A 16,142-nucleotide genomic window follows, 5' to 3' on the forward strand; every position below is an offset into this window, starting at 1 on the left:
GTACACGCCCACATGGGGCTCCTCCCCTTCTCCCCCTCCAGGCCAATAATTGGCCATTTTGGGAGGTGGGGCAGGTTGGCATGACCATATATGTCACCCGATAAACGTTTAACAAATTTAAAATATATTTAAAAAATTAACCTGCTGTAGAGTTTAAAACGGAAGCAGGGGGATCCATGTACCGTGCCCTCAGCTTCTTGGAAGAATTTTTGGGTAAAAACATGACAGAAGACAACAAAACATGCAGAGTATGAAAGCTCATTGACCCTTTTGTTTGACTTATACTCTGTAAGCCAGCCATTGAAACACATCTTTGGTTTGGGGGTGGTTGCTTTTTTTACATTTCTCACCTAAGCTGTTTCTAACTTGTTTTACAAGCTAGTGAAATGCTCAAGCTCAAATGCTTTTGGGAGACCTTCAGGGCTCTTCAGAGGCCTACAAAGAACTTCCCCCAACTCCCCAAACATTTCAACCTGCCAACTTGAGAAATATGTCTATTTTTAAAACTCCAATAAAATAACCATGGGGAAGGAAGGGGGGGGGAGCTGCAAAAATTTATCACGAGGCATAGGAGACATAGAAGGGGGGGGGAGCTGCTGAAATTTATCACGAGGCACAGGAGACATAGAAGGGGGGATAGGGAAGGGAGTAAAAAAACCAGGCACTGAGACTATTCGCCGATCTTTGATGCGTTTTATTTACAAATAATAAAAAGCAAAATAAATATAAAAGAATCCTCAAAATACAAAAAAAAAAAGTTCTCTGCACAGAAAAGGTTAAGATAGTCTGGTCTTGTCTTTGGATGCTCATTTGATCTGGGCCTTGCTTGGGTCAACGTCTTTGGAATGTAAATAATCATGTTGGGGGGAGAGAAGTGAGGTTTCCACATCAGGTTTTGCTAAGCCACCCAACTCAGCCGATGCTTACTGGTAGAGAGGAGAGGTTTTTCATTCTCAGAGACCACACAGGGAATCTGAGGTGGCTAAAGAGGAAGAAGGGGTAGGCTCTGGCTAGGAAGGGGCAATGCAGTACTTCTCTCCGCACTACTTGGATGGCACAGCTCAGACAGCCGCAGTGCATACAGGGTGAGAAATCATCTGGTTCACATCTGTTCCCACCCCCCAATGCCGACAGGTCTCACTTGGCACCAAAGCTTAAGGCCCAATTTTAACATTACCCTGGTGCATAGCTGCATGAGGGTTGAGACCCACAGGACAGGGTTTGGGCCAGTGTCATGTTCAAATCAAAACCCTCCTTTTGGGTTTCCATCCAAAGCTGTTCTCCTGGGCCTGGGAGCTCTGCTGGAGTTCAGAGTGACCAGACGTCCCTCCTCACAGCCGGCCTCCCTGCACCTCGAAAACTGACAGGGTGAGCAGAACAGCTTAGCCGTCTCCTTGTGCTACTAGCCTCCTCTGTTGTGAACTCAGGGGGTGGGATGTACGGAGCAGCATGTCATGGGCAGACATTTCACCTGCGGTGTGCAGCAGCCTGGCCCAGGCGCAAGCTTACTGGCTCAGTGAACCCAAAATGGAGCCTCAGAAAATGTCCCCCAATGCCCATCGACCCCCCTGGGCCCGGCTTTGATCTCAGCGTGGTGTGTGAACATATGCCTGGATGACCGCACGTTCTGGCGCCCCATGCTCTTTTGTGAAATCGCTGGCTCAGGCCCTCGTCTAAAGCCACGCCTGAATGCGCTGCCCATCAATGCACACTTTCCCTCTCTGCTTCTTTAACATGAATAGGGGCAGCTCGGTGTTCACAGGCCGCCGGCGCAGCTGATGGGACCGGTTGCGACATCCGGCTAAGCCGGGCCCTTTAAGCAAGCGGCAGGTTCTTCACAATGGGCCCATTCAGCCAGGGCAGAGGATTAAGCACCCAAAGCCCCTCACATCCTGCCCAGGAGGCTGCGGGGCAGGAGTTAAGACCCGAAATAAAGGGATGGGGGTGACCATCAAGGGGAGGGGGGCTTTGAGCCCAGATCGTACAGGAGGGTGTGCAACACAGCTCTCTCCAGGTCAGCAGAGCTCCGTAAGCGCTCTTTGCAACAGATCTCATGGGGGGTTGGGGGAGCAGAAGTTAGTATGCATTTGGACACGGGAGGCCAGGGCAGAGCAAAGGTTTTCTGCTTTCCTGTTGTGAATGGCGGGGGATTGACATCAGGAAGGCCCTGAGTTCAATGTAGCTCGTAGAGTCAACCATCATTGGCTGCACAGTCTCCCTTCACCAAGTCCTGTTGGGCACGAAGGTGGAGTGGCACGCGGCATGGGATGTGGTCCTCCTAAACCCTAAACGGAGACTGAAATCCAAAGTTTAAACGTTGCCTATATCCACTTTAAAGAACTGCGTCCTGCTCAATCTTAGTCATCTTTAAAGAACTGCGTCCTGCTAAATTTCCCTTCAGAAATTGCATGAGATACAGGAGCCCTGGGCCTCTGTAGAATCTGACCGCCTTGTCCTCAAATTGAGCTGCGCCTTTCTCTCTCCTGCCTTCCCACTGGTTGGCGGCTCCAGGCTGAAGTTGGAAATCATGCAGGTTAGGAAGTTCAAGGCAGTGGGGCAGAACGCTCGGAGAGTCAGGCTATGACCAGAGAGATCGAGGGTCATACCCCTGGTTGACAGGAAATGTACAGGGGGACCTTGGGCCAGCCCCTCTTGCTCAACCTAACCTACCTCACAGGGTTGTTGTGAGGATAAAGCAGAGGAAGGATGCTACGCTCACCTGAGGGCTGCAGAGGAAGGACAAAGTAAAACTATAGTAGATAAATAGACATAGTAGATAAATAGAGACATGGTAACTTTTATCTCCATTAGATGGAATACGCTGCCTTGGAGGGTGGGGGAGTCTCCTTCGTTGGAAGTTTTTCGGAGGCAATTGGATGAGCACCTGTCAAGAATGGGTGGCTTTTAAGTCCCCAAGAAAGGGGAGGGCTGGACTGCATGGCCCTTGGTGGTCTCTTCCAGCTCGGTGGGATGCTGATTCCGTCACCAGGCTACTGTTGCCAGAGGGGGCCTCATGCTTCGATCTCCATTCCCTGTTTTTGTGGCCTTTTGTCATTGCCAAAACTCACAAAGTTGCCTTGCTCTGAGAGAACAGAAATGAATAGATGTTCCACAAATGGCAAAGCGTCCCTTGTGCACACAGCAGGGGCCCAGAAACGGGTCTCCCCCGGATAAGACAGTGCTAAATCTGCATGTCAACCAGAAATTATAACAAAGGAGGTGGGGGTGATTTGGGGGCTCCAGGCCAGGGCTGGGAGACAACCCTGTCCCCTCCATCCCCTGGGGGGCCTGTAGTGTACAGAAGCCTCTCCACCCCAGGAGAAAAATCAACTTAGGAGGAGAAGAGAAGGCATTTGTGATTCAGAAATGATATGGGGGGGAAGAAGTACAATCCAACCCCCGTGCTACTGTCTTAGTCCATGGATCTTCTGCTCTCTTTTCAACATTGACCTGCAGCCACTCTCACAAGCTTGGAGACACAATTGCCGTCTTGGCTCTTCCACCAGTCATGAATGGATGAATCAAAAATTAGGTCCCCAAATGAGACGAACTCTGGACTTCTCTGGAAAAACTTGTGCTCTTCTACATAACTCTCTACTCAAAATCCAGATGGCATTTCCATTTCTGGACTGATCCAATGCCTGCCCGCTGCTAGAAATGCCTGGCGAGGTCCTGAAATTGGCCGCCTTTTCCTCTCCTGGCTTTGCTGGGATGATTTGTCTGTTTGTCTGGGAGTTGGAATTCCTCCCCTGCAGGTTAGGAAGGCGACAGAAGTACAGACAGAAGGGCTAGGGCAGAAGCAACCCCCTGGGAGTTAAAATTGATGTGAGGCAGCTTTGAGGCCGGCTTGGTCCCCATAGGGTCTGGCTTGTGTACATGTGTGAGGGAGGGCAGCTGGTAGGCTAGCCCACCCTGCTTGAGGTCAGAAAGGTTTGTCGTGAGAAGCTGCCAACTCTGGTTTCACTGCCATGGAACGGTCTCCGTAAAAGAGGCAGCCATGGGGAAAGGCCAGGTCTGAGGAAGTGGTAGTTGCAAAATGTCTCCTGTAAGGAACTGGTGAGGTATGGAGGAAAGTTCTGGAAACCACAGGAATGAGAGAGGCTGAGCTCCCCTTCCTTGTAGCATGGAGCTTGGCTTGGCCTGGATGCTTGAGGCATCTCACCCAGTGTTCCAGCCATTTTGTCCACGGCGTTCCTGGTTTGCTCCTGAGCCATTCGTTCTTTGTGATAAGGGGTCAGGGATGAGGCCCTTTCGTGGTCCTTCCCGATGCTTCCAGGAGGCCTCCTCACACACAACATCTTGAGTTCTTAAGGATAAGCCAGCCAAAGCCTCAAGTTCTAGGCCTCAGCGAGTCCTGTGCAGAAATCAGATTGCGGCCATTCGCTTTGGAGACAGATGTGAGGGTGAAAATCAGCTGTGTGATGGATCTCCAGGCTTTTCAGAGAAGAAGGTGGGCAGAGGTAATAGAAGGAAAGAAGTCTGTGCTGCTGAGCTAACTCCAGAGGATCCCTCCTCACTTTTTGCGGTGCATGTCCTCCATCCCAACACGGCCCCAGACACCCACGACAAAGGTCTCTATCTCACACTCGTTGGTGCCACGGGCGATACGGAAGTAGCCATGTTCACCCCAGTGCTTTCCCCAGGAATTAGCAGCAATCTGAGGGCAAGGAAAAGAACACTGTGATAGTCTGTGCAAATCAAAGGACTCCCCGACAAACAACCCATAGCTTTAGACAGCAATATGTCTATGTATATATTACTTTACCAATATATACTACTTTACCAATCTGAAGCCACAGCAATACAAATGCAACTGACATTTTGTTGTTGATTATTATCCAGAAGCAAGGGGATGGGGTGGCAGCACTCAAGGGGGAGGGGTTTCAGCTCCCCTCCCATTTTTCCAACCCCAAGCCTGGGGACCTGTATACTTCTTACCAAGACTCAGTGGAGAGCTCACATTATACCAGTGCTCTCCCAGCTTCACTGGCTCCAGATCGAAGACCAGATCAGGTTCAAGGTCTTGGTGCTAATCTTTAAGGCCCTAAAAGGTCTGGGACCCCAGTATGTACAGGCCTACCACTTCCACTACACTCCCCCCCCACACACAAGTGCTCTAAAATCTAGTGAACAACACTTGCTCAAGATCCCCAGGCCAAAAGAACTAAAATTAGCACTGGACAGAGCGCCCTGGTACCATCCTGGTGGAACACTCTTTCTTGCAACACTGGGGCCCTCCAGGACCTTCAACGGTTCCGGGGGGGGGCTGTAACATGGAGCTGTTCCGCCAGGCCTAAGGCCGAGGCCAGGAAATTAACACCAAGAAAACATTGGCCTCCTGGCTCATAAAACAGCAGTGCTTCATCCATAACACCAACCGCCCAACAGAAATTAATTCCCCTTCGGAAGGTTTTTAAGGAGGCGGTTCAATGTTACAATTTAGCTAATAGATGTTAATTTAAAAGATTTCAAAATTGTGACCAAATACTGGTATACTTCTTGTTGTTACCCGCCTTGAGCCAGCAGGGAAGGGAAGGCTATAAACTTATTATATCATTATTATCTAAAGAGAGTTACACCCATGAACACATGCAGCTTCCTGAATCAGACTCTTGGTCCATCATTGTCAGTACTGACAACCCAGACTGCCAGCAGCTCTCCAGGGTCTCAAGGTCTTTCAGATCACCTATGACATGTTCCAATTAAATGGAAATGCCCTTCTGAAGCCCCTGAAGAGAGGGGTAATTCTGCTTAGGACTGCACTGTCAATGAGTAACAGTGGTTAAGAGGGAGGCCTCTAATCTGGAGAGCCAGATTTGATTCCCTACTCCTACTCCTCCACACACAGCCAGCTGGTTGACCTTGGGCCAGTCACAGTTCTTTCTCTCAGCCCCACCTCCCTTGCAGGGTGTCTGCTGTGGGGAGAGGAGGGGTAGGTGATTGTAAGACTCCTTCAGGCAGTAAAAAGTGGTGTACAAAAAACCAAACTCTTCTTCTATATATAAACTTCCTCAACAGGGCAAGCCAGAATTGCCTTGGGCAGTTTCAGGTTGGTAAAATGGCATTCCAGGAGGACACTTAAGTCCCGGTTCCCAATGTGCTGCAGCCCTTGTATGAATTGATCCCCAAGGGCTTGCCTGACTACTTCATGGAAATTTTGTCTGGCCATTCTTAATACATTTTACCAGACTATAATGTTGAACCAGGGACAGTTAATTTTTACCTAAACTTAATTCCTTCCTTATCTGCTCAAACTTCTAACCTCTCTCTTCATCCATTATCTGTTTCAGCCACAAAGGAGAGCTCACAATTAGAAGTTCTAGGACAGAATTCACACCTAACCTTTCAAGGTCTTCTCCCTACATGAAGTTGAAATATTTGTGCTGAAATTTGCTCTCCACTGCAGCTTGCTCCTGAGTCTTGACCCATAATCTTCCCCATAAAATTGATTCCCACTGTGTTTTCCACAAATATCTGAAGACGTGAGCTCTGACTCATGAGAGGTCACACTAACACAGTGCCGCTAGACTTTGATCTTAGATTTGATGGAAACATGTGAATCAAAAACCAACAAGGGTGTAGCAACCCTGAACATGGGTTTTTCTGGTAAATCCTGGATCCAAAATAGCAGCACTCACCCAGTACTTCTGATTTTGTCCATCAGGTGTTTGCTCTTCTCCCCATCTGTGGCACAAAACAAAGGAACATGTGAATAGCTCCACTGATCAAAAACAGAAACCAAGCCTGAAATGCTGGCTTTTTCTCACTGGACCAGAACCCATTTTGCAAGGAAGCCCCGTATGATAAATTTATACACAATCAAAAATTTTTGTAAAGCTGTTGTATTCGATTTTTTAAAGAAAGTTACAGAGTTATTATTAATATATCTTATTTAAGATGTCACACTTCTGTCCACACAATGATCTAGTAAACCTGTTTTGACAGACTCCTGCTTCTTCAGTAGACTCAAGAAGCCACAAGGAAAAATGGCTAAACAGGTGCCAAAGACAAAAGACCGCACACCAGTCATTGCTATGTGTCTAGGAGAAGAGCTGTTCTTTTGAACTGAAAAGTCTGTTTGAATATTATGGAGATATATATATATATATATATATATATTGTTACAGCCCAGGGCCATACACAATAAATTCAACTCAACGAGCAATAAAAATAATCTTTTCCAATAATATGTTGTCCATGTAGCTGGGAATATCTGAACCAGGACAAAAATTCTGCATTACAGACAGCCTCCGTATAGCTTTATCATATCTTTATCATATCATAAATAACTGTGCCAACAAAACCTTAAATCATGTCCTTCTAAATCCAATAGTCTTTTGTTTCTCAATAAAACCCATTCTTTATCCATAAGAAGCAACATGCCGCAAAATAAAATTTCAGATCTGATAAATCCAAACCTGAAACAACGAAGACTGAATTTAGCAGTCCAGATGACTTAGAGAAAAAGCAGCACATGCAAAATATGTTCAGGTTAACTGGAAAACAAATGGGGAGGTTGTAGAATCCACTATCTTGTCAGCAGGACTGGGGTGCTGGAGGTGAAGCAGGAAGGGGCACCATACGTATTTGCAAGGAGAGAGCTTCATCCGAGAGCTATGGGAAGAGCCGAGCAAAAAGGTTCATTCCCCTGTTGGCTCGCGACATCCGCCTCAGCTCCTTCTGGTCTTAGGCATTTAAAGCAGTGGTCCCCAACCTACGGTCCGAAGACTGGTACCGGTACGTAGATCAGTTGGTACCGGGCCGCAGCTCCTCCTCATCCTCCTCCCTGGCTGCTGCCTCAGAGGCTGCCCTCCCACTCTGCCACTGGCTCACCTTTGGTGTTCTCCAGCAGCTGCCATGGCTGGGGCTCCCCCTCAGCATGGCACTGTGCAGCTGCTGCTGGCAGCGCCCCCCCAGCGGGCAGCGGGAAGTCAGGGGCGCGGCAGGAAAGCAAGTGGAGCAGGGGCTCAGGGGGTGGCAACATCCCTCGGCAAGACTACCCCCCCCCGGGCCTCAGTAAAATTGTCAAGCATTGACCGGTCCCCGGTGACAAAAAGTTTGGGGACCACTGATTTAAAGCATGTTTTAAATCATGGACAGTTATTCTTTGTAATTTTAGGAGTGAGCTTAAACAGGTCTATTCAGAAGTAAGGGTTTTACTCCCTGGAAAATGTTCTTAGGCTTGCCCTGTTTGTTATTTTTCTCTCATGAACCACCTCGAGTCTTTCTTAGGGCAGAAAGCTCAGAGAACCAGTGTGGTGTGGTGTAGTAGTTAAGAGCAGTGGCCTCTAGTCCAGAGAGCCGGGTTTGATTCCATGCTCCTCCACATGCAGCCAGCTGGATGGCCCTGAGCTAGTCACAGTCCTGATAGTGATCTTCCCACATATCAGTTCTGTCAGAGCTCTCTCAGCCCCACCCACCTCACAGGGTGTCTGTTGCGGGGAGAGGAAGGGAAGGTGACTATAAGCCGGCGTGAGACTCCTTCAGCCTACAAAAACTCAGCTCTTCTGGAAACTGACTTTATCATACCTACAAGACTGCAGTCCTGATAAGTACTTCATCCATCACATTTTTATATTCTTCCCCCCCCCCCAGAAGTTCAGAAGGGTTCAGTATTCTCCTCTCTTCCATGTTATTTTCACAACAGCCCTGCAAGGTAGGTTAGGCTGAAAGAAAGTGGCTAGGCCAAGGTCACCCAGCAAGCCTCCAAGGCAAAGCAGGAATTCGAACCTGATTCTCCTAGTCCAACAGTATCAGAGTTTGGAAAAATAAGAATGCAAGAAGAGCCTTGCTGGATAGAGATCCATTTAATCCACCGTCTTGTTTCACACAGAAGCCAGCAAGTTTCACGGGAGGGCTGAACAAACAAGGCACAGAGGCCAAGGCTTGCTGTCTCAGCAAGTGGAGGTTCAGTAGAAGAAGAAGAGCTGGGTTTTTGTCCCCCGCCTCTTCACTGCCCAAAGGAGGCTCAAAGTGGCTGACAATCACCTCTCCTTCCTCTCCCCACAACAGACACCCTGTGAGGTAGGCGAGGCCGAGAGAGCTCTGAGAGAACTGAGCAGGCTCCCTCTTAACCACCACGCCCCCAAACTGGCTCTCAGTAAGCACTGACAGACCTCTCTTCCACAAAGCTGTCAAATTCCCTTTAAAGCCACCTATATTTGTGGCCAATGTCCCCTGGCCATGAATTCCACTGTTCATTTACTCATGGAGTAGCATTTCCTTTTGTCTCCAGCCATGGCAAGGCGACTCGTGGTTGTCTTGGAGAGCTCCCAGTTCATTCCCCACCGATAAGCTCAGCACTCACTCGTTCCCCTTTCGGAGGAGATAACAAGCCTGGTGGAAAATGCAGCCTCGATGGGCTGGCCAGGCGCCTTTGGCTGCGTTCTCTTCAGCCTGCCCCACAGTTCAGTTTTTTCCTTCATTCCAGGGGGGGCCTTTGCCCGTCTAGGAGTGTTTTGCTCTCCGTATTGGAATGGGTCGTCCTGGCAACGCTGTTGACTTTCGCTCTGCCCAGTTGGAGTTACAAGCTCGGAGGACTCCCGGTGCCAAGGCTTTGTTTAGATTTGGTGGGCCGTTCCCGACCACCATCCTCGGCTCCTTACGGCACACAGTCTTCGCCCGACGAGGAGGCTGCAGACGGCTGGTATTTCAAGCACGCCTCTCCGAGAGAAGAGCATTTCTCAGTGGAGACAGGGCAGCTCAGCGAAGGAAAATCTGGGTCAAGTTCTTCTCCGCTTCACCTCCCAGTAGACCCTGCATCTAAAGTCCCATGTCTTTGGGGGTGCTCCACATGCTGAATTTCCCACCCTTTGACATTGCATAAAGGAAGTGCAGAGGTGCAAGGAAGGCCAGATGGGGAAGTAGCATCAGGAGAGCCTTGGGCTGGCATGGTGCTTAGGGGACCTGGCAAGGATCTGGAAAATGCAGATCCAAATCCCTTCTTTGCCATGAAGTTCAGTCTTGGGTCTGTTGCCTTGTCTCATCCTGGCCTACCTCACAAGGCTATCGTTTGAATGTAATTTGGAAAGGGTAATCATGCAGACTGCTTTCGGCGAGGAAAGTTGGGATTAAAAATGTGCTACAGAGGTAAAAGAAGAAGAGTTGGTTTTATATCCCACTTTGCACTACCAGGAGTTTCAAAGTGGCTCACAATCACCTTCCCTTCCTCTCCCCACAACAGACATCCTGTGAGGTAAGGCGGGGCTGAGATATCTTGGAAAATGGCTCTGTGAGAACAGCTCAAACAGCTCTAAGGTCACCCAGCTGGCTGTATGTGGAGGAGTGCGGAATCAAACCCAGTTCTACAGATTAAAGGCCACCGCTCTTAACAACTACACTAAACAGATTGCATTTAGAACACCATTATTCCCACAACAAGAATCCCTGCTGACGAATAACACGTACAGAGTGCATTTTCTTCCCCACTGAAGAACCACAGCCCACCCAGAGACACATGCAAGTGTGGGGGAGAGACCACAGTGTTTCCTAGTCCACTGAAATGCACAGAACAGGGGTCATTGGCCCCAATCCAGAGCCCTCCAGCCTCCACTAGATCTGGCCCTTCCAGAGGCCCTCTTTCTCCATGTTTGACCATAGCAGGGTGGTTCGAAGGGTCCTGGGATGTTGCCATCTCCTGCACCAGTCTCAGGGGAAAGGACTTGGCAGGCTCCAGCCCAGCTGCGCTCCAGACCCCAGCCTTTCCCACTGGGTCAACGAGCAGTTGGGTTTCTTTAATGCCACAGAGGGGAGGGGAGGGGAAGAAACCTCACCTTCCCTGGAGAGGCTGCCCTTATCCGGCAGCAGCTTGCTCCGACAGCCTCTGCTTCCCCTCACAGGGCCTCACACAACAGTTTTCGTTCCTCATTCCACAAGCAGCAGTGGACCTGGCAGGCACCAAGCAGCCCTCTCTCAGCTCCCCAGCCCAGAGCCCACAGAGGGCCGGAAAGATGAGAGAGATCCTCTCCACAGGGCACCGCAGAGGCGAAGAAGCAGGCGGATGACTGGGAAGCCCTGGGTCTGGCCCAGAAAAGCTGCTCTTGTCTTCTTTAGGACAGAACTCCCACCCTAATCTCATTCTGGAATACGCGCCCCCTCTCAAAAGATTGCTCCCCCCCAAATACCTCTCAACATGCTTGTCCGCCCCTGCCTCTCCATCCAAACCACCGTCCCTTTGTTTTCTCACCCTGTGATTTTGACGGAATGGGTGCCGTGCCGTCGGTACTGCTCCGGCTTCCCGGCCGCTACAGGGGTATGCCGATAAACTCCACTCCCGTACATGAAAAAGTCCTCGTGCACCTCCATGATGGCTGTAAAGAAAAACAGGACAGAGATGAGCAGGGACTAGCAAGGAGCCCACCACTGGCATCTGTTTAGGCCTCCTTAAACTCTGTGCTTGGATGCATGCTCTACACCAGGGGTAGTCAAACTGCGGCCCTCCAGATGTCCATGGACTACAATTCCCATGAGCCCCTGCCAGCAAATGCTGGCAGGGGCTCCTGGGAATTGTAGTCCATGGACATCTGGAGGGCCGCAGTTTGACTACCCCTGCTCTACACCATTGTGGCTTGCCCCCAAAGGTCCTTGGGAGTGGCAGATTGCAAAGGGCGCTGTGAACCTTGCTAGGGCCACAGAATTTCAGAGGGGTATTTAGGTAAGAGTGCTGAAGATCTGTCCTAACAGTTTGGATGACAGATTTGGGGAAGGAGCTGCTGACGCGGTTTTGCAGTACCTGCTTCTTGATGGTTCCAAGCTCTGAAGGGGTCCTCGGCAAAGACTTGAGTGCAGGATCCCTTCCACGCTGCCGTTGCCCCCCTCTGTTTCCCTCCCCACCTTTCTGTGCATCCTTTCCCAGTCAATTGTAAACCCTCCCTTGGCCTTTCTGCCCTTCTCTTGTCCAAGGAGTGTAATATAATATCGACTCCAGAAAGAAGAAGAGCTGCATGTTTATCCTCCGCTTTTCACTCCCTGAAGGAGTCCCAAAGCAACTTACAAACCCCTTTCCGTCGCCCCACAACTGACACCCTGTGAGGGAGGTGGGGATGAGAGAGCTCTTGGAGAACTGCTCTACAAGAACAGCTCTGAAATGACTGTGACTAGACAAAGGTCACCTAGCTGGCTGCATGTGAAGGAGTGAGGAATCAAACCCGGCTCTCCACATTAGTCTGCCGCTCTTAACCATGCTGGCTGTCGTGCAAAGGGGCTTTGCTGATCAAATACCCTTTAAGCAGGGACAACCTTGTGATGGTCATATTGTGTTGCTGTTCCGAGGACAGGAATCATGTGTCTGCTGATGCCAGGGGCTAGCCAACGATTTCGGTTTTGAGCCACCTGTACTGCAAACCACAAAACAGTCATACTGCAAGGAGCCATTTCTACCCTGGGGGCAAGCAGACAAAGCTGTAGCCAGTGAGTGGTCCTGGGATGAGGTCAAAAGCGCTGTGGACCTTGAAGGTCCCCTCTGCTCCAACCTGCTTCTGCTCAAAGCTGTTGAGTAAAAACCCTGCTGCCGTGCCCCTGTCATTTTCTTATTCAGCTGCTAAATTTCTTTTACTGTGTCAAGTCATACAGCCGACAACAAAACACTTCCAAGGCCCTTGTTCTTCTCAGCCTTGTGCTGCATCCTGCAGAAGTTATTCACTGTTCCACCCAGAAGAGACATAACCAAACCCTATGAGGAAAGGCTGAGGGACTTGGGACTGTTCAGCCTAGAGAAGTGGAGGTGGAGAAGGGACATGATGGCTCCCTTGAAGTATCTGAAAGGATGTCCCTTGGAGGAGGGCAAGAAGCGGTTCCTGTTGGCAGCAGGAGAGGACCCACATTGATGGCTTTAAGCTACATGTAGAATGGAACTGGGTAGATATGGGGGGGACTGTAGTCAGAGTAGTTCAGCAGTGGCATCAGCTGCCTAGGAAGGGGGGTGAGCTCCCTCTCGCTGACGGTCCTTTAAGCAGTGGCTGGACAGATCCTTATCCTGAATGCTTTGGGCTGATCCTGCAGTGAGCAGGGGGTTGGACTAGATGGCCTCTATAACACCTTCCAACTCTATGATTCTATAAAGAGAACAAGAACTCTGCATCGTCCTGTCAGCCTCGTGCCTCCCTTCTCCAGCACCAGCCTCGGCCCTGCTGCAAATTCCAGAAAGTCTCTGGGTGGGCAGGAAGACCCTCTTGCTCACCTTGCACTGGTCCATTTTCCATGAGCTCTTTCATGATTTCCTTCTCCTGCAAGCAAAGGGGGGAATTCAGTCAAAGACCAGGAGGCCTCCTTCCTTTAGTTCCTCTCTATGCCATGGAAGAAGGAGAGGTTTTAAGCCTATTCCGTTAACAGGAACCAGAACTTTCTGACCTCAGATCTGTGATAAAGCTGGCATGATCTAGCACAAGGGGATTACAGATTGGGGATGCATGCACTAGGTCTTGTTGGCAGCAGAGGATCATAGGACCTGCAGTAATGGGCTACAATTACATGTAGAATGGTACCAGCTAGATATTGACGGGGAAGGGTCACAGAGAAGTCCAGCAGTGGCATCAGCTGCCTAAGGAGGTGGTGAGCTCCCTCTCACTGGCGGTCTTCAAGCAGTGGCTGGACAGATGCTTCTCATGGATGCTTTAGGCTGATCCTGCACTGAGCAGGAGGTTGGACTAGATGGCCTGTAGGCCCCCTTTCAACTCTGTGATTCTATTATTCAGTTTGGCCTATCTATAATGCTTCTTTTGTGGACTCACTGAGACTTGGCCCTTAGATGCTAGGAGAGAGGGGGCTGACTTTGATCAAGATCACAACATTGGGGGTGGGGGAGTAAGCCTCCTCCACCTGCTGTTTGTCTGACCTGAAAAAAATATTTACTTCCGCTTTTCTCCCCAGCAGATCCCCCTAAGTGGTTTACATCACTCTCCTCTTCTCCCTTTTACCCTCACAATAACCCTGCAAGGGAGGTTTGGTTGAGACGAGGTGACTAGCCTAGGGTCACCCAGCAAGCTTCCATGGCAGTGTGGGAGTTCTGAGATGGTCCTCCCACTCTAACCACTATACTATACTGAAACAGCCCTTAGGGGTGCTGCTTGCCTTGCTGGAGGACCTGTGTTCAGAGATTGGTTGTATATAAGTTTCCCTTATGTTCCATCCACGGCCGGTCAGGCTAAATACCCCTTCCCCACATACCCTGTGGTCCTGATGCAAGTCAGCCTCGATACTCCAAAGAATTAAGTCCCAAGCCAAGAACATGCCTGCTCACCAAGACCCAGCGTAGCCTGATGATAACGTATCACTTCTCCAAGCGCTGAAGAATGGGACTGCCCCTGAAAGTTCATTCAAGCGCTTGGAAAGCTGTGGTCCTTCCCTGTGGTCAGCTAGCATAACCTGATGCCAATTATCAGATTGCTACCAAGCTACCTAACCTGGGCAAAGGGGTTGCTACTACTGTCCTGGGGGCATCTCAAGCCACTCCAGACCTTGAAACTGCACCCCAAGCACTGGATGGCCCATCCATAGGTGGCATCTGAAGTTCTCACACTATTACAATGGACCTCCAGATGACCAAGATCAGGAGATAATGGTTGCTTTGGAAGATGGACTCTATGGCATTTCACCCTACTGAGGTCTCCCCACTCCCAACACCCTCTCAAAGCTCCATCCCCAAGATTCAGGGACTTCCCAAGTATGAGTTGGCAACCCAACCCCAACATGATCCCTGCCTTGCCTCTAGAACTTACGTTCGAGGAGAGTCGATAGGCAGGGGTGGACTGGTAGATGTCATTGGAGTGCACCCAGGGGTTTGGGCACCGTGCCGTGGCTTGTCTCTTCCCTCGGCCAGTGGCTTGGCTGTGCATCATGCACCGAGGGGGCACTGAAGAGCTGTCTTTCTCCTGGTTGTTGAAAGGATAGCATTCATCTGTCACCACCCTGGAACGCCAAAGGGGAACATGGGGAGAGATGTTGACTTAAGAGGTGAACAGCAAGACAGCTTGAGGGTCTCGGATCCTTGCCTGTTCTTCCAGAGGTGCCCACAGCTCCCTCAGGCCCCATAGATTCCAGTCTCTCTGACCCTCATTCTCCCATGGGCTCTGCTGATGTTCCTCATTGCTGCTTCCCATTCGCGATATTCTGGGTTTTCCCCAAACCAAAGCCAATGGCATGTAATGATTTGCCCCCCTCCCAAAGTGGCTAATGACAGTCCCGGAGGGGGTGAAAAGGGGAGGCCCTCCAGCCATTTAAGCCTTTGCCACTCAAGACTCCTCTTACTGCCAGAGGGGCGTGTGACAGGGAGACATGGCCAGCTGGTATCACTTCCTGGTACCTGGAAGCCTGAACAATATTCCAGCAGTCCCACCATAGTCAAAAGGCTGCTCTGAAGAGTTGCTACCAGTCTGAGGGTACAATGGACTTTTGGCCTGATGGACCAAAGGTTTGATTCAGTATAAAGCAGCTCCTTTTGAATCTCCATTTGGCCATGGAGATGTTCATCAGAAAGGTAGGTGTGTGTTAAATATTTTAGACTGAAAAATAAATACGGAGACCCCTTGGGGATCAACATGACCGACACCAATAAGGAACAGGAATCTCACAACCCATGCTCAGTACAGTCAAAGCCATCCTGGACTGTTTCAGAACTGAAAGGACCGAACCTCTCTGCACCAACTCACCCTCTCCTGCGTAGAAACCACCAGGCCCCATCAATCCGGCCCCCACTGCAACCTTGCTGGTGGCGGGTGTTGCAGGAAAGGAGGTTCTGGGGGGATAAAGCGGGGGTCATGTGCCCCATGGAGTGGATGGAGATTCGATCGGAAGCCACCGCTAGGGAGAAAACACAGGTCATTAAATGCCAGGCTTGATGATCAAATGCCCAGAGCCATATGGAAGGGCGGTATAAAAATCTAAAATAAAGAAATAAAATAAAATAAAGCCACGTTCCGGGAACCTTCCCGTCGGCCTCCACTAACAGGAAAACACCCCCCCACACACACTTGTACTCCAAGGCGCCTCTGTACTATTTATTCCTTTGCTTCATCCCTACCTCACCTTTCTCTCCAAAGGGAACTCAAAGCATCTTACAACATTTCCCTCTATTTTGTCCTTGCAATGACCTCTGTGAGGCAGGCTAGGCTGTGTGACTGGCCGAAGCCGGAGGGGCCACCACGAGG

The 16,142-nt window shown here is 50.0% G+C and overlaps 1 protein-coding gene across 1 annotated transcript in view; it reads right to left on the reverse strand.

Annotated features, from left to right (window-relative positions):
* Positions 1 to 673: 673 nt before the first annotated feature.
* TINAGL1 (tubulointerstitial nephritis antigen like 1) overlaps positions 674 to 16,142 on the reverse strand; it is a 35,945-nt gene continuing 20,476 nt past the window's right edge. The window contains exons 7-12 of the mRNA XM_077337471.1: positions 15,645 to 15,795; positions 14,715 to 14,904; positions 13,178 to 13,223; positions 11,186 to 11,309; positions 6,639 to 6,684; positions 674 to 4,657 (exon numbers count right to left, since the gene is read on the reverse strand). Of these exons, the coding sequence (XP_077193586.1) occupies positions 4,514 to 4,657; positions 6,639 to 6,684; positions 11,186 to 11,309; positions 13,178 to 13,223; positions 14,715 to 14,904; positions 15,645 to 15,795 (701 nt within the window). The 3' untranslated portion in view covers positions 674 to 4,513. The remainder of the gene's footprint in view (positions 4,658 to 6,638; positions 6,685 to 11,185; positions 11,310 to 13,177; positions 13,224 to 14,714; positions 14,905 to 15,644; positions 15,796 to 16,142) is intronic.

Source organism: Paroedura picta, chromosome 5 (assembly GCF_049243985.1).
Source record: "Paroedura picta isolate Pp20150507F chromosome 5, Ppicta_v3.0, whole genome shotgun sequence".
Classification (NCBI taxonomy): Eukaryota; Metazoa; Chordata; class Lepidosauria; order Squamata; family Gekkonidae; genus Paroedura; species Paroedura picta.